The following is a 25,891-nucleotide window of genomic DNA, read 5'->3' as shown; positions in this document are numbered from 1 at the left end:
CCATTTCCAGCGCTCCAGGTGGGGGTGGTCAGCAGCAAACAACCCCCTGCCCTTTGACTTACTTCTCGGGGAATATTCCTTATGGGTCATAGTCCCTTTGCTCTGTAAAAGGCACCTAGAGTTGACCTTTGACCTTCCATCTCCTTTTGGTCGATACATAAGCCTCCAGGGAATGGTCTAGAAAATGGGGAAACCTAAGTCCAACTCAACATTCCAGGAGGGTTGGTTGGACACACCTGGCATGCTGTCAGCGAGTGCCACGCGCCGGCTCCGGGAGCCGGTCTCTCTCTGGAAGGGCGTTGTCCAGAGCTGGGAATGTGCTAAGCGATTGAATTATAGGGTTGCAAGGGGGGCCCTGTGGCTCATCAGCTAACCTCCCCTTCCTGTAATAGACGTTAATTATGGTGTGAGGGCGAGACCTTTGCATGGCCTTCAGGGATGGGGACCTTCGTGGGGAGGGAGGCTGGCATCTCACAGGGCCCCTTGTCCAGCCGCCTTGTCCCGTCGCTGCATGAATGGGTGGGCTTAACCCTTCGCTCTGCACACGCTGAAACCACGTGTGTGGCAGCCAGGGGCCCTGCAGGCCCGTGCCTTGTCGTGGGCTCTCTGTGGGAGAGAGTACAGGGACATGGGCCTTGAGTATCCCGGTAGCAGACCCAGAACCCGGGCTGCTTGGGCAGCGTGGTGTTTGTCCAGTGCACCCGGCAGCACTGAGGTGTGAGGCCTGAAGTGTTGTCATTGGTTCCATGCTTGGCTTTGGAGGTTAGGGAAGTTAAGTGCCAAGATGGGTGTCACGCTGTGAAAGCTTGAGGAACCCCCCCCCCCACCTCCAGCCCCTCCCCTGCTCCTGGCTCTTAGAGGGGTCTTCTTGGGAAAGGTCCTCAGGGAGTGTGGGGGAGCTGGACGTGGGGGGACAGAGAAGGCGTCTGGAATGCTTTGAGAGAGGCCTTCTGAGCTCCCCACGCTGTGTCCGTTTCCTCTGTCCCTGCTTCCTGTCTTCTCAAAAGATGAGAGAAGATGAGAGTGAAAGGATAAAATGTGGGCTTATTTCCGCCCCCCCCTCCTACACCCCCATTCATCAGAGCATGAAATTCCCTGATTAGGGAGGGAGAGGGGCTTGGATCCCAGGTACAGTCAAAAATGATTAATGCCACTTGTCTGCCAGCCTCATTAGAATTGGTAATGAGCATGTGTGTTTGCCTGCTGATCCTGCGAGTTATGAGGTGGACGTGAATTGACATCTCCCCTCAGCACGGAGGGTTTGACTTGGGATCCGTGCTCTTCTCCCCAAGTTCACCAGTGAACCCGCTTATGCCAAGCCGGGCTGCTCGGCCCTGAGTGACAGAGGAAGGACAGCCCAGCCCAGCCCCAAGGGCCCTGGCTGGTGAAGGGACTCGCCTGGCCAGGAGCAGGAGCCGGCGGCTCAGGAGGGCGGCTGGGGCTCAGGCAGGCCCAGGCCCGCTGGGAGGATGACGGAAAACGCCTCGCAGGAGTAGTGCCTTGTCTGTGCAGAGCCCGGGGTTTCATGCTCCCTGCCCCGCTCAGCCTCCGAGCAGCCTCATGAGGTCGGAACTTAGGGAGGCCTCTGCCCGGGTCTCGGGCTTGCAGGAGCCGCCAGTGCACCTGGCTGGGGGCAGGCAAGGTTAGGCGAACCAGACTGGCTTTGGAGGCCTTGGGCATCTCCGGCTGTCCAGCCATTTCCCTCCTTCGGACCGTGCTCAGCATCTCTATGTCGGAGACACCCCCTGACTGCTGCCCCACGGGGCCTTCTCTGGCTACCCACGCCCCTCCTCATTCCTCAGTTTCCCCATCAGAGGAGCTGCTCGCCTCCCTGGCCCTGCCCAGTTACCATTAAGGCTGGCGAGGGAGCTGCAAACTCATCTCTGGCCTCATGGGAGGCCCTTCCTGTTCTCATTCCTCAGTGACAAGCAGAGTATTCTTGGGCGGGGAGGATTTGTGGGTGTGCAAAGCACGCAAGCAGGCATTCCCCCGACTCCTACCCGGCACCCCAGTTGGCACCCTCATCCCCACGCTCGCTTGCAGATCCAGTGCCAGTGGCAGGATGCTTCCTGCCTCCGCTGACCTCACAGGCCACCCACCCTTCCCCCAGGGCCCTGGCCGGCGCTCCCCCCGCTGGGTCAGGAATGCTGGCAGCAGGCAACAACGTTGGGAAGGCCAGTCCTGACTGGGGAGATGGTTGTGCATTTAGTCACTTTCGATTTTTTTCCAGGAGTTTTGGCAAGCTGCTCCCCGCATGCTCAGGGCCCAATTGCAGGGTTGGGAAGAGAGCTGAGCCAGCGTAGGCTCTGGGGAAAGATCGAGGAGCCCGAGGTGATGTCAGACAGGGCAGCAGGCTCAGCTCCCGGGGACACTGGTTTAAGGGGAATAAAATCCGTGCTGGGGGTTGTCATGGGGAGCCCGAGCCCAAGGTCAAGACCGTCTTGACTCAGACCTGGGGAGGTGATATTTGGGTGTTCTGGGAAGCACCCCACGCTCTATGCCGGAGATGTGGGCAGAGCCTGGCGGGCCCCCAGGGCGCCCCATGGTGTAAGCTTTGGCCATAGTGGCCGGCAAGTTCATGCAGGGTCTGTTCTAGCCTGCCTGTGCCTACTGGCCTAGAGAAGGTTCTTGGGAGATGCCCCTGGAGGGGAGAACTGAGATGTTTGGAGATGAAGGAGGCAGAGCAGCAGGGGTCCCCCCTGGCCTGTGGAGAGTGCCCTTGGCTGAGGGGGGTCTCGTGACCCCTGGTTGCTATAACAGGTCCCGATTTTCTTTAGGATTGCGCTCCCAACACCTACTATCTTGGCCCCAATGAGGGCATCGGGCACAGGTGGGGCCTGGCATTGTGCTGAGGGTTTGTACGAAGGGTGGTGTGGGGAAGTCCAGTCTGCTCATTGCTGTGTGTCACTGGGCGGCAGGCACGTGGCCAGGTATGTCACTCACGGTGACCAAAGCGGGCTTGGTCATGTTTATTATTCAGTGGAGGGCCTGCACCCCACCTGTACCCTCCCTCCCTGTGTCCTGAACAAACATCTCCAGGGCGGGCGGGTCTGACCCAGGTGTCTGCAGTGGCTATTGGCTGGGGCTGCTAGAAAATGGAAACTTGGCTTCCATGGACCTTAAAGAAATCAGGCCACAGGTTCACGGAAGCCAGGCCTCAAGAAGAGCGCTGTTCTTTGCCTAGATACTTCTTTAATCCTTTTACGTCCTGTTTCCACTGGAGGCTGGATCTGGGAAGGAGTTATCATTGTGTTTGCTGGAGATGTGAGCCTGTTAGGATGGAATAATCCTGTAGATCAGGAGTGGGGAACATCCGGCTCTAGGGCCATAGGAGGCCTGCGAAGTCATGGGGTCTGGCCCTGCCAAGGCCTTAGGGGTGAGTTAATGAAATGTTTGACCAAATAGAGCAGGCTGGTTTTTAAGTTCATAATTTTGTATGGACCGCGAATTATGTTATAAATATCCACTTGGACCTGGCTGGCATGGTTTAGTGGTTGAGCGTCGACCTGTCAACCAGGAGGTCACAGTTCAATTCCAGGTCAGGGTATATGACTGGGTTGCGGGCTCGATCCCCAGTGGGGGGTGTGCAGGAGGCAGCCAGTCATTGATTCTCTCTCATCGTTGATGGTTTCTATCTCTCTCTTCCTCTTCCTTCCTCTCTGAAATCAATAAAAAATATATTTTTTAAAAAACAAAAACAAATGGCCCTTGAAAAAGGTTCCCCACCCCTGCTGTACGTGTTGAGCTGAGAATGGCCGAGGAATTGTGGGATGGAGATACCTGTTTCTCAGAGATGACTTGGCTTCCTCTAAAGCAGTGGTTCTCAACCTTCCTAATGCCGCGACCCTTTAATACAGTTCCTCATGTGGTGGTGACCCCCAATTTCATTGTTACAAATTGAACATAATTAAAGCATAGTGATTCATCACAAAAACAATATGTAATTATATATGTGTTTTCCGATGGTCTTAGGCCACCCCTGGGAAAGGGTCATTCGATCCCCAAAGGGGTCGTGACCCACAGGTTGAGAACCGCTGCTCTAAGGCGTTGCTGGTGAGGTAGGCCGGGCTGGTTGAATCCTCGCCTTCCCACAGATGAGGAAGCCCAGCATCCAGGCAATCACAGGGCTCTCACAGGAATCACAGACGACCCAGTCACTGTAGCAAACCCAGCCCAGTATTTCGCCGTGTGAGCGGATACCATTGAACATGCCAGGCTGTTGAGTTTCTTCAGTCACCTGCCTCTCTGCTGCCAATGAGTGCGGAAATGTCCCTAAAAAGAGGCGCAGGAAAAAGGGAGGGCGGCCGAGTGGTGGGTCAGCCACGTGCAAGCCAGAGCATCAGCCAGCGCCTGAATAATGGCGCGTTGGGTTTCTAAGTAGGTTTTCAGCGTGTCAGTAAATCATGAGATCTTTCAACAAACAGTGACGTTTTTCAAAATCCCAAGATAAAAGAAACAAGTAGCCCCATCCAGTTTGGCTCAGTGGATAGAGGGTCAGCCTGCGGACGGAAGGGTCCCGAGTTCAATTCCGGTCAAGGGCATGTACCTCAGTTGTAGGATTGATTCCCAGTCCTGGTCTGGTTGGGGTGAGTGCTGGAGGCAACCAGTCGATGTGTCTTTCTCATATCAATGTTTCTCTCCCTCTGTCTCTCCCCTTCCCTTCCACTGGCGGGGGTGGGGGGGGGGTGGGGGGGTGGGGGGGAGGGGGGCGGGGGGCGGGGAGGAAACAAGTGTATCCCTCCCGCCCCCTTCCCATCGGTGTGGGGTGTGTGTAGGATGGTGGGCATGGAAATGCAGGTTGATCGTTTCCTGTTTCAAGCCTCCTTCTTACCATGACCCAGGGTCAGAGTTCATGACGCAGGGACCAAAGTGAAATTAGGGTGAATCTCAGAGGGGACAGCGTGGGTGAGGAAGAGTTGGATAGAGACTGAAAAATCAGCTGAGGGTGGCATAGCGGAGCCCTGGCTCTGTCCCAGACCGGGCTGTGGCCCCGTGGGGAAGAGCAGCTCAGGGCAGGGCCCCTCCCAGCCAGCGCTGGCTGCATGTGTCTCCAGGCCAGGCTGTCACGGGATCACTTGAGTATCATCATTTACTGTCATGGCTGACTCCGAGGAAGCTGTTTTGTTTCGTTTTTTCCGTCGAAGTTGAATGGAAGCTGGAGATTTTGTGGTTTCTGTTGAAACAATGATGTCCTTTCTGCAACGAGGGGAAGTATTGAGAATCCAGGAAAACCTCAGATGCCTTACTATGCAGATGGGACAGATTCCTGCTGTGATTGAGAGTTCGGAGAGACAGGCTTCAGCGTACAGTATGTAAATGTCTATCTTAGTGATGAGTGCTTTGAAAGAAATCTGGAGGTGCCTTTAGAGGAATAGAGTAGTATTTCAAGGTGGAAGTATATTTTAACCCAACACTTAAGATGGCGAAGCCCGTTTCTTCACATTTTGTTGGGCCTTGGCATTGAGGTCATCGGTCCAAGAATAGATGCCAGGGGCAGCAAGAGGGCATCGCAAGCATTCTAGACAGCGCTCCTCCTGAATGCCCCTGTGATGGAGAAGGGATCCAGCTTTCAAAGGCTCAGGAGCCCCCCCAAAGCCCTGAGTCTAGTCTCTGCCAGGCCTTTCCTGCTGGATTCCCCGACGGAAACCCCGTCAAAGATCAGCTCAGTGATGAGGAAGAAGTTCATCCTGAAGCTCAAGTGGGGCATTCGGGAGGGGTTTTTCCCTCTTGCCTGTGACTCATATTTTAAAATCCCCCCAGCATGCGTGTGCTGTCCCCTTGCCTGAACTCAGCCTGGGCCCACGTGACGATCTCGCAGATCTCACGTGCGAGGATCAGAGCCAAGGAACCTCGACGCCAGCCCCGGCTTGATGGCCCCAAGTGTCATTTCGGGACCCGAATTCACTCATGACCCTCTTCTGGTGCAGAGGTTGCTGGGTAAACTGGGCAGCCCAGCCCCTCTGAGGAAGTATTAGGGAGAAAGAACCAGTGCTCCCGGTCTGAGAAAGGGCAGCATTTCTAAATTAAATAAATTACTTGTAACAATTTGGTTTTTTATTGATTTTAGAGAGAGAGGAAGGCAGAGCGATAGAAAGATAGAAACATCAGTGAGAGAGAAACATAGATCGGCTGCCTCCTGCACACCCCCTACTGGGGATTGAGGCTGCAACCCAGGCATGTGCCCTGACCGGGAATTGAACCTGTGACCTCTTGGTTCATGGGTCGATGCTCAACCACTGAGCCACACCAGCCGGGCAGTAAAAATGTGTTTTTATGATTGAGCTTACGAATGAGTTTTTATTGTTATTGCACCAAGTCCTGCGGCCCTCCACAGTGAGGGGTGACCTACGATGGGGACCTCCTGGCCAGACTTTTTAGAAGGACGGTGACGGGGAGCCTATTTGGAGTGCGGCTTGGGTTTGTTCTACCAACATCTTCTTCTCTGAGTGGCCCAAGGACATGGCCTCGGGGATAGGATGCCCGTCGGCATTCTCTGTGGCCTGGGACATCTGCAGCCCAGAGCGGGGGAGCCAGGTTGGCGTTCGCAGGAGGAACAACAGAGTCCCCTCCGAACTGAGGAGTGTTGGCTTCCCGGACCTCGCACATGGTGACCGGGGCACATGGCTCCATTTCCGCTCGGACCCGCGACCTCTGTGCTCATTTCCTCTCCTTCCGCTGAGGCCCGCCCCGCTGGTGGCTGGCAGAGGCGTTCTGGAATCCCTGGGCATTCCTGCTTGTTTGTTTGTTTGTTTTTAATATCGTGTATTCCAGCCCCGAGACCAGGGGCTTCCCCGGAAGGCGTGGCTGCCCGTCCGGTGCCAGCTGCACGTCTTGGCCTGGGCGACAGGGCATCCAGAAACTTCCTCACCAGGACTTGGTTGCTCCTGGGACACGGTGTTGAGGGGAGACCCTGTGAGCGTCGTTTTAGGGCCAGGGGACAGCATTTCTGCCCTTTGGATGAGAGACTCTGCTCGTCTCTTCCTTCTTTCTCCTCCGCCTGGTTCCCTTCTCTGCTCAGGTGTCTGGTCTCAGATCAATGGACCCTCTTACAGCAACAGCGCCTTCTGCAGGGCCTGGGTGGCCGCACGCTGAGCCCCGCCCCTTCCCCCACAGGCTCAGCAGGGGAGGATGTGAGTGAGCCCGGGTGTCCCTGAGGAGCCCGCACAGCCGGTAAAGCATCACTAATCGCCCTCCCCAAAGAACCCCATTAAGGAGCCCCTGGGCCAGGCGCACGGTGCGGCGGCCGATCCCTGCTGTCGTCTGTGGGAACTTCGGAGACATCGGTTTCCAGACGCTCGGGCACTTGAGGAGTGAGGCTCCACAGCCTCTGCCCCGCAGCCTCTCTGGTGGGGGCATCTTTATCTTATCGAGCTAAAAGCCCCAGGAATAGAAAGTTTTCCACTGGGGGCGGTGGAGGGAGGACCTCATCTGGGAAGGAGCCGGCATCGCTCAGGCGGGGCTGTGCCGGCCGAGGCCCAGGTGCCTGGGGCTTCCTCGGTGGAGGAGCAGCGAGGCTGGGCTGATCGGGGCAGAACCTCGGTCACGCGAGGGCCGGAGCCCCTCCAGGGGCAGCGGCTGCCCCACTTGTCCCTCCGCCCTGAATACCAGGCCTAGAGGGAAGCTGTTGACCTCCTGCCGCTGAGATGACAGAGGGCCGGGAGCAGGGGGCGGCCACTGCCTGCTTCGGGACCGTCGCCGCCCGGCTGCAGCGGCTCTTCCGCAGGCTCCCTAAGGGCCACTTGGGATCAGAAAAGCTCCAGGTCCTGCAGAGGGTCGCCCACGAGGCCAGGCTGGCTTGCGGTAGGTCCATGTCACTCCAGCTGGGGGTGCGCAGGGGCTGCGGGGGTTCTGTGGCCTTCCCCACGGGGCAGGGAGCGCGGCAGCCTGGTATTCAGTGCTGAGCTCAACACCACTCCGTGGCCCCGGGGGCACCAGGGCTGCCACCCCGACAGGTTTAGGTGGAGCTGGCGGACCTGAAGGGCATGGCCCCCCATTTCAGAGGCCCATGTCGGCCATGGGATTTAACAGCCTTTCCTTGGCTGAGAATTAGGGCCAAGACATCCTCTTCACCTGGGTTCCTGGGCTGGTGGAAGTTGTCCATCGGCCCCCCCTGTGGCTCTAAGGGGCATCAGCTGCCAAGGACCCAGGGCATGATGTGTTTAAGGCAAAGGCTTCTCACCTGCAGGGTTCGGGGAGGTGCCTGTGGGACAGGCCGCAGGGGCTGGAGATGGCTGGCGGGCACAGCTGGACAGGAGCCCCAGCCTCGGGTAGTGGCTGGGCCAAGTTTCCTTCCCTGGGCACTAATTAGGGTGAGAACAGTCCTTGCCCGGAGACGGATAGCGGGACCGTGTGGGCTGAGTGGAAGATGAGGAGACAGCAGTCATTCACATTTTCACAGAAGTTACGTCATTCTGCTGCCCTTGGTCTAAGAAAGGAGCCGGGCCAACAAGAGCCCTGCTGGGGTCCAGGGTCCCGAGCTCCTGCCTCCAGCCGAGGCTTCCTCCTGCGGCACCACGCGGCCCACAGCACCCCGTCCTCCTCGGCGCACCTTCTGCTGAAGATGCAGAGCATGGGCGTTTGTTGGCTTGTTTTTAATATCGTGTGTTCCAGCCCTGGCCGGTTTGGCTCAGTGGATAGAGCATCAGCCTGCGGACCGAAGGGTCCCGGGTTCGATTCCGGTCAAGGGCATGTACCTTGGGTGCAGGCTCCTTCCTGGCCCTGGTCGGGGCGCGTGCAGGAGGCAACCAATCGATGTGTTTCTCTCACACTGATATTTCTCTGTCTTTCCCTCTCTCTTCCACTGTCTCTGAAAATCAATGGAAAATATCCTCCGGTGAGGATATAAATATAAATATAAATATAAATATAAATATAAATATAAATATAAATATAAACACATATATATGTGTGTGTGTGTGTGTGTGTGTGTGTGTGTGTATATGTGATATACACATACATATCGTGTATTCCCTCCAGATCACTGTATGGTAGTAGGGAAGGGATTTGCTATTTCACAGAAGAGGCAGCTCAGAGAAGGCAGGCCCCTTGCTAAGGGTCAGAGCTGCCCAACCAGCCTGGATTCTATTCATCCTACTGGCCTTCAGCTTCTTCCCGCTGATGGCCGACCGTTGGAGCCCATCAGCTTTCCTCGGGCTCCGGCCCCGCGCCTCCCCTCTGCTCTTGCACACATTCAGGAGTAGGTGGGCCTCTAGGTGGCCTCAACACGGAGCCCGAGGGGTGGAATTAAACTGAAAAGTCATCTCTGGGCGAAGCTTCTGAAAGTGGAGTTTAAAAGAGAATATGCTCTTGCCTATGGAAAAGATAAGTTTTGCGATTAAGGTTTTGCCGCTTGAGAAGTGGGGATTTTAATTCAACTAGACCTAACCCCTGTTTGGAGACAAATACTCTTTAGCCAGCCTGAATAATTTATATTCATCACTAGCCTCGTATACACCGCGGCCCTCACTCAGAAGACAGCTGGAGACTCAGTTCCTCGATTGAGATGCTCACTAGTGTCTTCACGACCCCCCTCCGTCCGCCTCCTCCTGAAGAATTATTCAGCAGATCACTTCCTTGCTCCTTTGCTATTCAGCCCAAGGAGCTATGGATTTAGTAGAATCGATCAGGCCCGGAGCGGCAGCATTAAGGTCAGGGTTTGTACTGCACTGCAGCTAAGATGTCTCGTTTGACTTGTGTTAGCGTGTGGACTTCATGGATTGGAAGAGGAGGGGGAAGATGGCGCTTGGAGAGGACAGAGTGGAAGACTGTGGGCTGAATTCTAGAGCAGCTCCTCCTGCTTGCGGGGCTGCGTGAGCAGCCTGTGGTGTGGGCTTTAAGGAAACAGGCTTGGAGCCAGGCCCACAGAGTCTGGATCTTGGATTTCTGGCTGGAGGGCCTTCCTTGCGCAGATGAGCCCCCCTGAGCCTCGGTTTCCCCCCAGTATAAATGGGGAAGGAATGCCAACCTCCAGCTGGCGTCATTGGGTCAAGCTGGGGTTGTATGGCTGTAAACCACTAGACACGATGCTTGTCCCATAGAGGCCCCTCCGTGGATGCTGCTGCTGCTGCTTTATGCTCCCAGAAATACTTCCAGCAAGTGCTCCGAGTGGGTCATCTGTGCAGGCCCCCATTGGCTGTCTGCTCTTCCATTGCACCTGCGCCTAGTGGGCTGCCTGCAGCTCAGTGAAAGAGATGGGGTGTGAAGGGTGCCCGGGCCGAGGTGGAGGGAGGGGCATGAAACTCCTAAAGGCACTCTGGGAAAATTCCTATCATCGAGTTTACTACACCATTTAATTAACAGGCCCGGCTAGATGAGCCCACCGGGCACCATTAGGTGCCAAGCAAGCATGCTGCCAAGGAACCAGCCATGTGTCATTTTAAAAGGCTGCTTGGGGGTCAGCAGGAAACAGGTCCGGGGCTCCCCCGAAGTCTCCGGCGCCCTGGCCACGGGGCTACAGCTGTGAAGAAACCTCCGTGTGTCTCCTGCAGGGAGCGCCCCAGACGTCATCTATTTACTTTTCTTCTCGTGGCAAAAAGCCTCTCTCCACCGGCTGGGTGGGTGTTGGGCTGTTGATCTGCACTTTGCATGCAAGTGACATCAAAGCAGTTGTGGAAAAACCAGTTGGCTGCAGCTGCCTGGCTGCCCCATAAAGGACTGAACCTGTCTGCTCCGGGCCTCCCGTGACCTCCTGGCATACCTGTGCGCATGCACCGGGGCGTGCGTTCACATGGCACACCCGACTAAGTCATCTCCGCCGCCCGCGTCTGCAAATGCCCCAGCAGGCCTTCCCGCAAACCCATTTGGCTGCCCTTACGTGTGGAGTCTGTGGGATGTTACCTGCAATATACTCAAGGTTAGCAAGAGGCGAGGCACCCCCCAGGCAACCCTCTCAGAGATGGTGTTTGCTTTAACCATAAAAGCAAAAACAAACAAACAAAAACACCCGCAAGCCTCTCATTCCGCGCCTGCCCCTCACACCTCGGATCAGGTCCTCTTCTCTGGCAGCTGCCCGGCCTCCTCCTCCGACTTCTCAGGGGCCCAGGCAGAGGGCAGAGGCCCGAGCCCAGAGGTAGGGGACCCCACCTGCTTTGTGTCTCTTACACCCAGAGCGGAGTGACACATGCCCGGAGGAGGCAGAAGCCCCTCCTACGCCGTCCTGAGCCGAGAAGGCATCTGGTGGCCCCACGCTGACTCTGGGCCCCGCGGCTGTGGCTATCTGTTAAATCCCCTGAAACAACTGTATACAGTGTTTCCAGACGTTTTTTCTTTTCTTGTGGTGCTCTGGCAATAGGGTTTATTTGTTTTTCTGGGGTGGCAATTAAAATAGGGTATATCTATGCTGGGGAAAAAAATATATATTTTTTTTTCTTTTTTTTTTTTCTTCCCTTTCATACCTGTTTCTGTTACAAAGTCTCCGGGTAGAACTGACTGTCCTTCACAACAGCTTGATGTAGTCGGCCCTCTTAGCTGGCCGGCCCTCGGTGAATCCGTGTGGAAGGAAGCCCGCATGCACGCATGCAAAACCAACTAGTAAGTGGGTAGGCGGAAAGAAAAGAGACAGAACTGTATAGAAAGGCTTAATGCTCTCTCTGTGTCTCTCTGAGTTTGCTCGTTCTATGAACGCACATACTTTAGTAATTGCCCCCGTTCAAAACGGTGCCGCGTTTTTGCCCTTCTGTCTGAATGGCCAAAACTTGGACCTTTTCAGATACGAGGTCAGAGGGTCCAGGTGACAAATCTCCAGATAACTGCTTGTGAGGAATGTGGTCCATTTGGCTTTTACACCCTGAGATTCCACCTCACATCATTTCTTTTTACATTTTCCCCAAATCGATTGCCTTCACCCATTATTGACCAGGGTGGGATTCTCGGAGATGCCTGTGAGAATGTCGCACCAAGGCCTGCAGACGCCCACCTCGATCTTCTCCATCCACAGCTGCTGCTCCTCGGCGCTGTCGTCAGCAAAGCGGACTGCATGAGGTCGTAGAGCTGATGGGAAATAGGGCACATCCTTTTAATGTGCCGAAAGCATCCCTGGGAAGCAGTGCATATAAAAGTATAATGCCCCCAAAACTCAGTCACCCAAAAGAGGAATTAAAATATCTATTTTCCAATATAGATAAACTAGAGGCCTGTTGCAGGAAGATTCCTGCAAGAATAGGGCTTCCTGAGACCTGAGCAAAGCAGAGAACGGAGCGAAGACCACCAAGGCAGGCTTCCCTCCCTTCTCCGCTGCCTCAGTTCCACTCCCGTCTCTTCTACCTCCAATCGGTTCCCTTCTCCGCTGCTTGGCTCCCTTCTGCAGTGCTTGGCTTCCTTCTACCCTGTCTTCAGTCTTCGCTGGGCGCCTGTGTATGTATGCAAATTAACTGCCATCTTTGTTGAGCATACTCTTCTGATTGGCTGGTGGATGTAGTGAAGGGATGGTCAATTATCATCTTTGTCTTTTATTAGTGTAGATCCTATTTTAATTGAAAAGTTTTGCTGTTGTAAAAAAAAAAAGCCAAATCCATTGTAGAGTTCATTTTAGACAACTCTGGAGATGATGGCTACAGCGGAATATAAATGTTATAAACGTTGACAGTGTAAATAATACAATGAAAAATACACCTGCAGACATGCACAGGGCAGGGTGGGGGCATGCTTAAGGGTGATAGCACCGCCAGAGGGCAAAGGGGTGTGAAACAGACCACATGGGCAAGGTGCTCTGGGGTCAGGCCCTGTCCCTGCCTCCCTGGGCACAGGGCGGGCACTGCCTGTGGTGCCCCTCACTTCCTGCATCTCTGTCTCAACTCGCTGTGAACTGTTCTGCCCTCCCTCCTGCCTCCACCTGCCCCTCCCCAAACCTCCCCACCCAGCACAGCCGCCCGGCCTGGCCGCAGTGCCTTCCTTTTGTTGGTTCTTTCAGCCCAGGGATGATTAATGGGCCTGCCCGAGGGGCACACCCACCCACACCCTCCCACACCCACCCACACCCACCCACACCCTCCCACACCCACCCACACGGGGTAGGATGGTGCCTCCGCGGCCAGCTGAGTCTTTGGGAAGCGGGTGCAGGGGCACATCCAGCCTGCCTGGTAGTGTGGCCAGAAGCCAGGCCCAGAATGAACACGTGGTACGTTAGGCACAGGGACCACGTGCGGGACCTGTCTCTGCTGTACAAACCGGTCACTCCAAAGAGCTGGTGAACCCCCCCAGCCGTGCCACACCCAAACCCGATTCGGTCATTCGGGGAGCAGGTGGGACCAGGATCTTGGGGTGGCCTCGGGTCCTCCTCCATACAGCACCGGCCCACCTCTCCAGCACCTTCTCACCTCAGTGTACCTGCCCCGGGGGAACCCCCATCCAGCCCTCTCCTGTACCCCCGACCTGCGCATGTTCAGGTGCATCCCTCCTGGCTCTTCGCACAGAGGCAACAGCCCAGGGCATCCAGCTGCCCCCCTTTCCTGTCCATGGGGGCCTGGCAATCTGACCTAAGACAAGGGCCTGTCCAGGCCTCTCCTCTACCACCGCATCTGCTTCCTGTGGCTTCCTGGCTTGCTTTCTGGCACATTCTGTGAGGGGTGTGTGTGTGTGTGTGGGGGGGGGGGGTTGTGCGGTGGGAGGGAGCAGTGTGTGCTCCGTGCCCTCTAGTCCGGCTGGGGGTGCTGAGTGCCCTCAGGGGTGGCCTGTCCTCTGAAACAAGGAATCACAGGACGTGGTCTCAGGAGGGCTGGGTTCGGGCTCCTTCCGGGAGACAGAGAAGCAGGTGTCCTGGGCCGGCTGCCGGACCAGGAGTGGGGACTTCCCACCGCCTGCTGCCGGCCTCACTCCGAGCGTAGCCAGGAGCCCGAAAACTGTATAGAGGGCGTTGATGTTGGCAATGGCTTGCAGACCCCCAGGCTGGACAAGTCACAGTCTGTACCTTCCCACTCGCCAGCACCACCCATCCTCCGCTGCCTCTGCCTGACTCCTCCGGGCCCATCGGAGGAAGGAGCAGGGAGGAGGAAGGAGCAGGGAGGAGGAACTTTGAACAACAAAGTTGTCCGATTCTTCGTAACTTAACACAGCGGTTCTCAACCTGTGGGTTGCCAACCTGTGGGTCGCGACCCTTTTGGGAGTCAAACGACCCTTTCACAGGGGTCACCTAAGACCATCGGAAAACACACATATAATTACATATTGTTTTTGTGATTAATCACTATGCTTTAATTATGTTCAATTTATAACAATGAAAATACATCCTGCATATCAGATATTTACATGACGACTCATAACAGTAGCAACATTACAGTTATGAAGTAGCCACGAAAGTAATTTTATGGTTGGGGGTCACCACAACATGAGGAACTGTATTAAAGGGTCGGAGCATTAGGAAGGTTGAGAACCACTGACTTAACACATTAGAGGAGGACTCACAAAATGAGAGGCTTTTTGGCATTACATGCTGCGTCAACGGAAAGCTGGGTGCCCAGACTCAGGAGTCCCTTAGTTGAAAAGAACAGCTACCATTCATTCATTCATTATTTAATTATTTTTCCATCGATTTTTCAGTGAGAGTGGAAAGGATGGAGAGGAAGTGGGGGGAGAGAGAGAAGCATCGATTGGTTGCCTCCAGCATGTGCCTAGACAAGGGGCCAGGGACGAACCTGCAACCAAGGTACATGCCCTTAGCTGGGAATCAAACTCGTAACCCTTTGGCCTGTGAGCCAACACTGTAACCACTGAGCACACTGGCCAGGACAGCTGTTTACTCTGTGCAGGCACTGCGGGGTACTTTCCATCTGTTCTAATTTTGGCAGCAAATCGGCCAGCAAGGTAGGTACTGCTTCCATTTTGCAGATGAGGAAATTGAGGCTGAATAAAGTCCATATTTTGCTGAGGTTAAGGAAATGGTGCAAGCCCACCTCAGACCCAGTTAGTAGCAGGGCTTGGGTTCGAACCCTGACCTGGTGACTCTGGATTAAGAGCTGCTTCCTAGTGACCGGGCCTCTCGAGCACCGAGCAGGGCCCAGAGCACAGGCTGGGGAGGAGTGGACTTCAGAACTGCAGCCATGGGGACCCGGAGGCCGGAGGCGGGTGACAGAGGGGACCCCAGCACCTGAGGCTGTGGGAGATGGAGGGGTGTTCCTGGCTCGGGGAGCAGGCCGGGCGGAGCTGCAGGCTGACAGTGCCTGGGGCTGCAGGTGGGGCCTGGCCGTGTCCAGTGGGTGTGAGAGAAGGGAGCCAAGGCTGCGACCAGAGACAGGACTGTCCCCGTGACTTGCTCGGGACCAGGCAGCTTCCTCCTGCTTGTAAAACACTTTCATGACGTTGTCACTTTCCGGTGCACATGGTTTTGTTTTTGTTTTGTTTCAGATTTCTCTGTTGTGCCTGAGCACAAAGTGACTTTAGAACTAAAAGCTATCTGTGTGCTTTGTGTGGAAGCGATTAGCTGGGGGAGGTGACGAGACTGGATCACCCGCCAGGAGCTCGTGGGGTGGGTAATAGCCCAGTGGGGGAGCGGGGGGGGGGGGGCTGAAACCCGGGACCTCCGTGCTCCCAGCCTTCCATGTGTCGTTCACACCAGGAACCCGGTCACGCTCAGGGCCGCCCTAGGAGCTGCTGGGATTCCCACTTTACAGCTGAGGAACGTGGTGCTCAGAGAAGTTGGTAACCGCCCCAAGAGCAGGGAGTTGAGCAGTGACTGGGGGCCTGGCCTTCCTCAGAGCCCATCCTCCTCCCACCCTCCCCCCATCCTCCCCCATCCTAACCCATCGTCCTCCATCCTCCTCCACCCTCCTCCCATCCTTCCCCATCTAACCCATCCTCCCCCATCCTAACCCATCCTCCCCCCATCCTCCTCCATCCTCCCCCATCCTCCCCATCCTCCCCCATCCTCCCCATCCTCCCCCATCCTCCCCCATCCTCCCCCCATCCTCCCCATCCTCCTCCCATCCTTCCCCATCCTCCTCCATCCTCCCCCATCCTCCTCCATCCTCCCCCATCCTCCTCCCACCCTCCCCCCATCCTCCCCCATCCTAACCCATCCTCCCCCATCCTCCTCCATCCTCCTCCCATCCTCCTCCCATCCTCCCCCATCCACCTCCCATCCTCCCCCATCCTCCCCATCCTCCCCCATCCTCCCCCATCCTCCCCATCCTCCTCCCATCCTCCCCCATCCACCTCCCATCCTCCCCCATCCTCCCCCATCCTCCTCCCATCCTTCCCCATCCTCCCCCATCCTGCCCCATCCTCCTCCCATCCTTCCCCATCCTCCTCCCATCCTCCCCCATCCTCCTCCCATCCTTCCCCATCCTCCCCCATCCTCCCCATCCTCCTCCCATCCTTCCCCATCCTCCTCCCATCCTCCCCCATCCTCCTCCCATCCTCCCCCATCCTCCCCCATCCTCCTCCCATCCTTCCCCATCCTCCTCCCATCCTCCCCCATCCACCTCCCATCCTCCCCCATCCACCTCCCATCCTCCCCCATCCTCCCCCATCCTCCCCCATCCTCCCCCATCCTCCCCCATCCTCCCCCATCCACCTCCCATCCTCCTCCCATCCTCCCCCATCCTCCCCCATCCTCCCCCATCCTCCTCCCACCCTCCCCCCATCCTCCCCATCCTCCCCCATTCCTCCCCCATCCTAACCCATCCTCCCCCATCCTCCTCCATCCTCCTCCCATCCTTCCCCATCCTCCTCCACCCACCTCCCATCCTTCCCCATCTAACCCATCCTCCCCCATCCTCCTCCCATCCTTCCCCATCCTCCTCCATCCTCCTCCCATCCTCCCCATCCTCCCCCATCTAACCCATCCTCCTCCATCCTCCTCCCATCCTCCCCCCATCCTCCCCCATCCTCCCCCATCCTCCCCCATCCTCCCCCATCCTCCCCCCATCCTCCCCATCCTCCCCCCATCCTCCCCATCCTCCCCCATCCTCCCCCATCCTCCCCCCATCCTCCCCCCATCCTCCCCCATCCTCCTCCCATCCTTCCCCATCCCCCTCCATCCTCCTCCCATCCTCCTCCATCCTCCCCCCATCCTCCCCCATCCTCCCCCATCCTCCCCCATCCTCCCCCATCCTCCCCCATCCTCCCCCATCCTCCCCCATCCTCCCCATCCTCCCCCATCCTCCCCCCATCCTCCCCCATCCTCCTCCCATCCTTCCCCCATCCTTCCCCATCCTCCTCCATCCTCCTCCCATCCTCCTCCATCCTCCCCCCATCCTCCTCCATCCTCCCCATCCTCCTCCATCCTCCCCCCATCCTCCCCCATCCTCCCCCATCCTCCCCCATCCTCCCCCCATCCTCCCCATCCTCCCCCATCCTCCCCATCCTCCCCCCATCCTCCCCCATCCTCCCCCATCCTCCCCCATCCTCCCCCCATCCTCCCCCCATCCTCCCCCATCCTCCCCCCATCCTCCCCCATCCTCCTCCATCCTCCTCCCATCCTCCCCCCATCCTCCTCCATCCTCCTCCATCCTCCCCCCATCCTCCTCCATCCTCCCATCCTCCTCCCATCCTCCCCCATCCTCCCTCCATCCTCCCCCATCCTCCCCCATCCTCCTCCATCCTCCCCACCCTCCTCCATCCTCCTCCCACCCTCCTCCCACCCTCTTCCCACCCTCCTCCTACCCTCCCCCATCCACCTCCCACCCTCCTCCCACCCTCCTCCCACCCTCCCCCACCCACCTCCCCTCTCCTCCCCCCATCCTCCTCCCACCCTCCTCCCACCCTCCTCCCACCCTCTTCCCACCCTCCTCCCACCCTCCCCCATCCACCTCCCACCCTCCCCCATCCACCTCCCATCCTCCCCCATCCTCCTCCATCCTCCCCCATCCTCCCCCATCCTCCCCCATCCTCCCCCCATCCTCCCCCCATCCTCTTCCCGTTCCCTGAGTGTGGCCAGGCCCTGAAGGATCAGGTCTGTTCTGAGGTTGCCCTTCTGCACGGAGGCCCACGGTGCCCAGAGAGCGGGTGCGGGGCTCCTGGATTCAGAGGCTGCCCCTCAGGCCTCACAGTGGCGCTGGCCATGCAGTGAGAAGCTGCTCTCCGGGACCTGGGAGTGACCATCGCCAGGAAGGCCTGTGGGCCTGCTGTCCACCAGGCTCGTCTCCTGGGTGCCCCCACCTTCACCCCGCCTTTGCTCCAGCTGAGGCGGGGCTTCAGGGGAAGGCTCCCCGTTGTCTCAGGATCTTGCCTACAGGTCTGGGGTGAAAGGCCTTAAGGGTTCCTTATCAGTGGAATGTCTTATCAATGAAAATTCGCCTCTCAGGTTATGCAGCAGCTTGTGTGCCTCTGTGTGTGTGTATGTGTGCGTGCATGTGTGTATCTGTATGCTTGTGTATCTCTGTGTGTGCATGTGTCCATGTATGTATCTGTGTGTGTGCCTGTGTGTGTGTATGTATCTGTGTGTGTGCCTGTGAGTGTGTGTATCTCTGTGTGTGTGCATGTTTGTATGTATGTATCTGTGTGTGTTCCTGTGAGTGTGTGTGTATCTCTGTGTGTGTGCATGTGTGTATGTATGCATCTGTGTGTGTTCCTGTGAGTGTGTGTGTATCTCTGTGTGTGTGCATGTGTGTATGTATGTATCTGTGTGTGTTCCTGTGAGTGTGTGTATATCTCTCTCTGTGTGTGCATGTGTGTATGTATGTATCTCTGTGTGCCTGTGAGTGTGTGTGTATATCTCTCTGTGTGCATGTGTGTATGTATGTATCTCTGTGTGGGCCTGTGAGTGTGTGTGTATCTGTGTGTGTGCATGTGTGTATGTATGTATCTGTGTGTGTCGGTGTGCATGTGTATATCTGTCAGCCTGTGAGTGTGTGTATGTATCTCTCTGTGTATCTGTGTGTGTGCATGTGTGTATGTATGTATCTCTGTGTGTGTTTCAGTGTGCGTGTGTGTATCTGTCAGCCTGTGAGTGTGTGTATGTATCTCTGTGTGTGTTTCAGTGTGTGTGTGTGGCAACTGGGGTAGAGCAGGAACTAACTTGGGCAGCCCTGGGGATTAGGGGGAGGTGTGTCGCTTCCGTGTTTTGGAAAAACAATTCCTCGCACAGGTAGTTCCGTCTGCTGGGTTCACCTCTGGGCTGAAGTGGGAGAAGGGCCATCTCTGGGCATGGGTTGCCGGGGCCTCTGGGCCTCACCCCCTCCTTCCCGATGGAGACTTTGATGGTGACAGTCAGGGCCTGGGGATGTCGGGAGCAGGGCTGGGGGAGGAGGCGGGTGTCCGGACCTTAGATCCACGCTCCCTGGCCGCCTCCTCTGCCCATCTGCTGCTGGGCTCCAGGCTGCTGGTGTCCGGGCTGCTGGTGTCCGGGCTGCTGGTGTCCGGGCTGCTGGTGTCCAGGCTGCTGGTGTCCGGGCTGCTGGTGTCCGGGCTGCTGGTGTCCAGAGATGGTTCCGTGGGAAACCCCGTCTGCTTGGGCCTAAGGGCACGGGTGCCCAGTGTGGCCCAGGCTCTGTGTTGTGGGTTGAATTGTGCCCCAGCCCATAATAGGTTGACATCCTGATCGCCTGAGAACCTCAGAACGGGACCTTATTTGGAAGAGGGCGGCTGCAGGTGTAGTTAGTTAAGCAGCTGGTCCCTAATCCAAGACAACCGTTGTCCTTATAAGAAGACAGCCGTGTGAGGACTGGGCACAGGGAGAAGGCCACGCACAGCGGAGGCAGAGACTGGAGCGGTGCAGCTGCGAGCCGCGGTGCCACCGGCTGCCCGCACAGAAGCCGGGAAGGGGCAGGAAGGAGTCTCCCCGCGGGTTTCGGAGGGGGCATGACCCCGCCGAGCTGATTTCAGACGTCTAGCCTCCAAACGGAGGCAGCAGTTAAGCTGCCCTGTCCATGGTGCTTTGTTTTTGCAGCTGGAAGGCTCACCGAGCCTGGGAGCCCTCTCCGTCCTGCCTCCTGGCTCCCTCCCTGGAGAAGACCCTCCGTGGTTTGCATTATTCCTCCTCACAGTCGGCCCCTTCTCTTTCCGCAGGCCCCTTGTCCCAAACCTGAAAGCCCGTTTATTCCTCAAAACACCCCTGGGATGGAGACAGGGCCTGCGCTGGAGGGAAGGGTGAGAGGGAGGGGTAGTTCTGCTTTATAGATGGCAGGGCTCAGGGTAAGAAATGCCAGTTCTCCCGGAGACACCGCAGTCAGAACGTCGGAGTGGCACTCCCTAATCCTCTGCTGCCTCGTGTTGGGAGGTCCTCGTCCGATCTATTCTGCGGTGTCACGGCTCCAGCCACGAGGGACTGGGAGCCACCTGGGGTCTGATCCGTTCCCTGAGCCCCCCGGGCTCCTGTGCCGTGAAGCCGCCCTGACAGCTGTGGCTGGCGGGCACTGTGTCCTCGGAACAGGCCTCCTCGATCTGGGCCCTGCCTCAGCGTCTCCCTCACTAGTTACCTCTGCACGCGTGCGTCTGCCCCGCTAGCCTGAGCCCCCTGGCGTCCTGTCTCATTCATCTTCCCCCTCACGCGAGCACAGGGCACCGGGAGTCCGTGCTCAGGACGTGGCAGCTGCTGCCAGAGATGATGGTGCTGCCGCCCAGGGAAGGCTGAGCCCTTCCGGGGCCTGTAGGCCCTGCACCACCAAGTCCCGTCTGTCCCCTCGCCCAGATCGAGCACCAGCCGAGGCCGTGCAGCGCAGGGAAGCCAGGGGCGGGTTGGCTTAGCAGCACCTTGTGACGAGCTGCCTTGGCGGGGAGGACCGGTGGGGTTTAAGCACTGGGTCCCAGGAGGACACGGCCCTGCCCGGCAGGTTGGAATCTCAGGGGTGTCCAGTCAGTGCACAGGCCTGCAGCCTCCTGCGGGGGCCTGTGGGCGCTGCTGTGGCTGGAGACAGGCACGGTGGCTCTGACTTCACCTCCGTGGGCCTAGAAGCCGAGGGTGGCATTCCTGGGGGCCAGGGACCATCGGATGTGCCGCAGGGGTTTGCTCCAGTCTGTGGTTACACGGTCTGATGGACCAAAGTCCTTGGTGCGCAAAGGGGCTTTCCTAAAATCCGGAAACACGCCTCCTGGCATCTCCTGTTTCCTGGCTCCGTCCAGCCCCGCAGCAAGGCCTGGAAGAAACAGCCTTCCTGAGGGTTCCGTGCTTTTTGCACAGGGTGTGTCTGTCAGAGGGAGACGGAGTGGGGGCGGGAGGGAAGGAGAGGAGAGGTTAACAGAATCAGATGGAGCTGCTGAAGGAGGGGGACACCCCCCACTCCCGCCAAGGCGCTTTCCCGTCTGTGAGTTGGTGGCAGCACTTGTTTGCTAGAAAGCTGGGGGAGCGTCCAGTCCTTCTTCCTCCCCATTTCCACGTCGGGGCACCCCAGAGCATTCATCATGCTTAGAGCTGGGCCAGGGCGGCACAGGTGCGTCCCAGGAGCGGAGCCTGAACAATGCCACTCTGTGCGGCTCTGGCCACTGTGCTGCCTTATCAACGCCCTGGCGATTCTGGGCGCTGCGGGAGGGAGACTTGGCCTGCACATCCCCGTGTGTCCTTCACCGCACCTGGGGTGCTGCTGTCCTTGTGCCAGGCAGAGATCGCCCACAGTGGGACCCAGAAATGCTTGTGGGTGCGTGCAGGGGGAGGGTGCGTGCAGGGGGAGGGTGCGTGCAGGGGGAGGGTGCGTGCAGGGGGAGGGTGCGTGCAGGGGGAGGGTGCATGCAGGGGGAGGGTGCATGCAGGGGGAGGGTGTGCATGGGTGCAGGGTGCATGCAGGGGGAGGGTGCATGCAGGGGGAGGGTGCGTGCAGGGGGAGGGTGCGTGCAGGGGGAGGGTGTGCATGGGTGCAGGGTGCGTGCAGGGGGAGGGTGCGTGCAGGGGGAGGGTGCGTGCAGGGGGAGGGTGTGCATGGGTGCAGGGTGCGTGCAGGGGGAGGGTGCGTGCAGGGGGAGGGTGCGTGCAGGGGGAGGGTGTGCATGGGTGCAGGGTGCGTGCAGGGGGAGGGTGCGTGCAGGGGGAGGGTGCGTGCAGGGGGAGGGTGCGTGCAGGGGGAGGGTGCGTGCAGGGGGAGGGTGCGCGGGGGGGGGTGCGGGCGGGGGGAGGGTGTTGGGGGGGGAGGGTGCGCGCAGGGGGAGGGTGCGCTCAGGGGGAGGGGGGAGGGGGGTGCGCGCCTAGAGAGCTGGCTTCACCCATTCTGGCTCCAGGTGAGAGGACAGCTTCCAGGAGGAGAATCAGGAGGCCTAGACACGGTGGGTGTGAAGAGGGGGTGGGGGTGGGTGTGAGGGAGGGATGTCGGGGCCTCGCTTTCAGGCCTGAGGGAGATGAGCAGAGCGTCGTCTGCCGTCCCAGATGGAGTAGGGAGCTTCCGAAGGTTGAGTCAGGTTGGGGGGTTCCGGAAGCTCTACGTGGTGCCCCCGCATTTGTCAGGGGGCTCCCCTGCAGCCATCAGTGGCAAACCCGAACAAGGTGCTTATCTTTGGGGGTGATTGGGAAGCGGGCAGCTGGGGAGTGTGAGGGTCTCATTCCAGAGCTCCCCTAAAGAGTGGGAAGAAGAGGCCAGACCCATCCTCACCCCAAGATAGAGTGTGTGTGATGCTTTAAAAGAAAGTCTAAAACAAAGGAAAAGCATTGGGAGCCTAAGCCCTTATGAATCAAAAATTGTCTCCTAGCCCTAGCCAGTTTGGCTCAGTGGATAGAGCATCAGCCTGCAGACCGAAGGGTTCCAGGTTCGATTCTGGCCAAGGGCACATGCCTGGGTTGTGGGCTCGATCCCTAATAGGGGGTGTGCAGGAGGCAGCCGATCAATGATTCTCTCTCATCATTGATGTTTCTATCCCTCTCTCCCTCTCCCTTCCTCTCTGAAATCAATTTTAAAAACATAAATTTTAAGAAGTTGCCCTCTAGTGACCAGGTTATCCAAACAAACCCAGGCATTTGAGTTGCCTACCACAAGCCCTGCCCCCTCCAGCCAGGCCCCACCCCTGTAACTTTACCTCCCTTCTGCCTTGAAGATCCTGGAAGCTACTAACTAGCTCTGCCACCGTGCTGTGTGTCATTGGGCACCTCGCTTGACCTCTCTGGGCCTTGTTTTCCCACGGCTCATGAAGTCCTGCTTCCATGGAAGTGAACTCTCTCTATGAAATATGTGCTTTCAACCCTGAAACACCTGGTGTGGGATGTGGTCTGGAGGCTACGTCAGCTGGGTTAGAAAAGCCATGCCCACTTTCTAGACGGGGCAGGTCAGAGACAGGTAGCAGCCTTTCCTGCTGCTGAAGACAGTGCCTTGGTGTTTGGACGCACTTCTAATTCGTGAAGACCTGTTCTCCCCTAAAACTACAGTGGGACCTTGACTTACGAGTGTCCCAACTAACGAGTTTTTTGAGATACCAGCTGTCTCTCCGCGGATTTTTTGCGTTGAGTTGATAGAGTAATTTGAGTTAACGAGCTCCTTAACGAGCTTGGTCTTGGAACGAATTAAACTCGTAAGTCAAGGCCCCACTGTATAGGCATCCTGTGTACCAGGCAGGGCTGCTATGATCTATGTTCCACAGATGGGCAGAATGAGGCCCAGAAGAGTTAAGCCCTTTCCCAAGACTCCATGGTCCCTGGTGACCAAATTAATGTAAATTAGTATAAATTAATGTAGATTAGTATAGATTAATGTATATTCGTAAAAAGATTTGTGGGGATGTTAGAAAGTCACTAACATCCCTAGGCCCCCGTCTTTTGTCTATAAAGTGACAATAATAGTGATCGCAGGGTCACACTAAGAAATAGCGGCCAAGACGTTGGCATATTTCGTTTTGTTATGCTTCGCTTTGTTGCTCTTCATGGAAATTGTGTTGTTTACAAATTGACGTTTTGCGGCAACCCTGCCTTGAGCAAGTCCATTGGCGCCCTTTTCCCAACAGCATCTGCCCACTCCGTGTCTCTGCGTCACGTTTTGGTAATCCTCCCAATATGTGTGACCTGCTTTGTTGCAATATTCACTTTTGTGTTGATCTGGAGCCGAACTTGCAGTGTCTCCAAGGTACACCTGGCTAGCACTGGTTAACGTTCACCGTTTGTAATGGCGCGGAGAGCCGGGCCTCATTCTCAGGGTGGTCTCCCACCCTCCGCTTCTCTCTCTCACGCTCTTCCCTCTTGGAGCTGGATGCAGCCCCCCAAGGTTTTTCTCAGGAAGCCTGACCTGTAACCCCCTGTGTTTTCCCTCCAGACTGTAAATTCACCTGCCACCCTGAGTGCTGCCACCTGATCCAGCTGGACTGCAGTCAGCAGCAAGGCCCGCTCCGGGACAGGCCTTCTCCAGAACGCAGCCTCACGCCGCCGACCTCTGGCCAGGTAGGCAGCAAGCTGGGGCGCCCGGCTGGGAACAGCTTTCGCAGGAGCTCTGGTGACAGGAGGGGGCATGAGTATTGCACACGTGCTGGATGTTGGGGTCTCCTTCTGGCCAGATGGGGTTCAGACACACATTCTGATTCTGCATCCAATTCTGATGTGTGGGTGTGTTCCCCCCACACACACACACCTCCAAAGCAATTCTCTGATACCAGCTGGATGCCTCGCAGTTCAGCTTCACTCTCTGCGCCCCCTCACCTTCAGAGGCCAAGTGCAAGTCCAGGTGGTCCCCTGGGCTTCTGACCTGCCGGCTATAGATTGGAGGTTCCCACGACTCCTTCCTTGGTTTGCTAGAGCGGCTCGCAGAACACAGAGAACAGGTTACTTAGAAAATTATTATAAAAAGATATTGGAAGGTTAAAGTTGGCGATGCAGGGGCAGGCTAAATAGCCATCTCAGACAGTGAATAAAGAAAAATTGAATTTATTTAAGGAAAAGGGGTTAGGGATGGGGATGTCCAAAGGGAAGGGCCGCCCAGCACTGAGCCAAAGGGTACTGGGTCCATGATGACGGCAGTAACACACTTAGGACAGTGACACAAGGAAGGGCATAGAGGAAGCCACCGGGGACCCTCGGCTGGGCTGCTCTGGCTCAGGAAAGTCGGAGAAAAGGGGCCTTGGAGACAGGTTCAGGGTTAGCCCAGGAGGAACGGCTGCTGCCCATTGCTCCCCTGGTTGCAAGTCTCCTGGGGTCCCTTAGGGTTCGGGGAGTCATGCCTGTGTGGGAAGGAGAAGGGAAGGGAATGGCAGGGCGTGCTGCTTGGATGGAGAGTGCACGCTGGGTCCCTCGTCCTGAGAGTATGTCTCTCTCTTGCAGGTGGAAATCGTAGGGGGGGAGGGGTGGTCTCAGGGGAGGGTCTCAATAGAATATGCATCAGCTGTCCAGGTGTGCCCTTTCAGGGTCATGGTCTCCACTGATTGGCTGGTGCCAGGGCAGGGTCATTAGTCACTGCAGCTGGTCCTAAGGCAGCCAGGGTGGCACTTATCTGGTTTTGCTGCTTTTCTGAGCCTGGAGCTGAAATACAACTGAGGCTTAGATGTTATCTTCAGGGAGAAAAAGGTCAGGCGTCTAAATGGCCCGGCCTGCCACATGAAAGATCGGGTCCAAACCGCATGACCAGTGAGTGTCATGTTTTGGGTCGATTTCTGGGGTCTCTGTTCTGTTCCATTGATCGATATGCCTGTTCTTGTGCAAGTACCAGGATGTGTTGAGTACACTGGCTTTGTAGTATAACTTGATATCTGGTATTGTGATTCCTCCAACTTTGTTCTTCTTTCTCAAGATTGCTGCAGCTATTTGGGGTCTTTTTTGGTTCTATGTAAATTTTTGGAGTATTTGCTCTAGATCTGTGAAATATGCCGTTGGTATTTTAATAAGGATTGCATTGGATCTGCAGATTGCTTTGAGCAGTATGGACATTTTAATGATGTTAATTCTACCAATCCATGAACATGATATATTCTTCCACTTGTTTCTATCTTCCTGTATCTCTTTTCCACTGTCCTCTAGTTTTCTGCATACAAGTCTTTTACCTCCTTGGTTAAGTTTATTCCTAAGCATCTAATTTTTTTGTTGCAATGGTAAATGGGATTATTTTTTTGGTTTTTCTTTCTGAGAATT

The 25,891-nt window shown here is 56.8% G+C and overlaps 1 protein-coding gene across 1 annotated transcript in view; it reads left to right on the top strand.

Moving 5' to 3' along the window:
• Positions 1-25,891, top strand: part of RASSF5 (Ras association domain family member 5) — a gene marked incomplete at its 5' end in the record, with an annotated part of 76,279 nt that overhangs the window by 4,075 nt on the left and 46,313 nt on the right. The window contains one exon of the mRNA XM_081112803.1: positions 24,090-24,214. Within this exon, the coding sequence (XP_080968929.1) occupies positions 24,090-24,214 (125 nt within the window). The remainder of the gene's footprint in view (positions 1-24,089; positions 24,215-25,891) is intronic.

The sequence above is a fragment of the Myotis nattereri genome (genome assembly GCF_964212035.1).
Source record: "Myotis nattereri genome assembly, chromosome: 18".
NCBI lineage: Eukaryota > Metazoa > Chordata > Mammalia > Chiroptera > Vespertilionidae > Myotis > Myotis nattereri.
The sequence above is the reverse complement of the archived record's forward strand: the minus strand, read 5'-3'. Positions and strand labels throughout refer to the sequence as shown.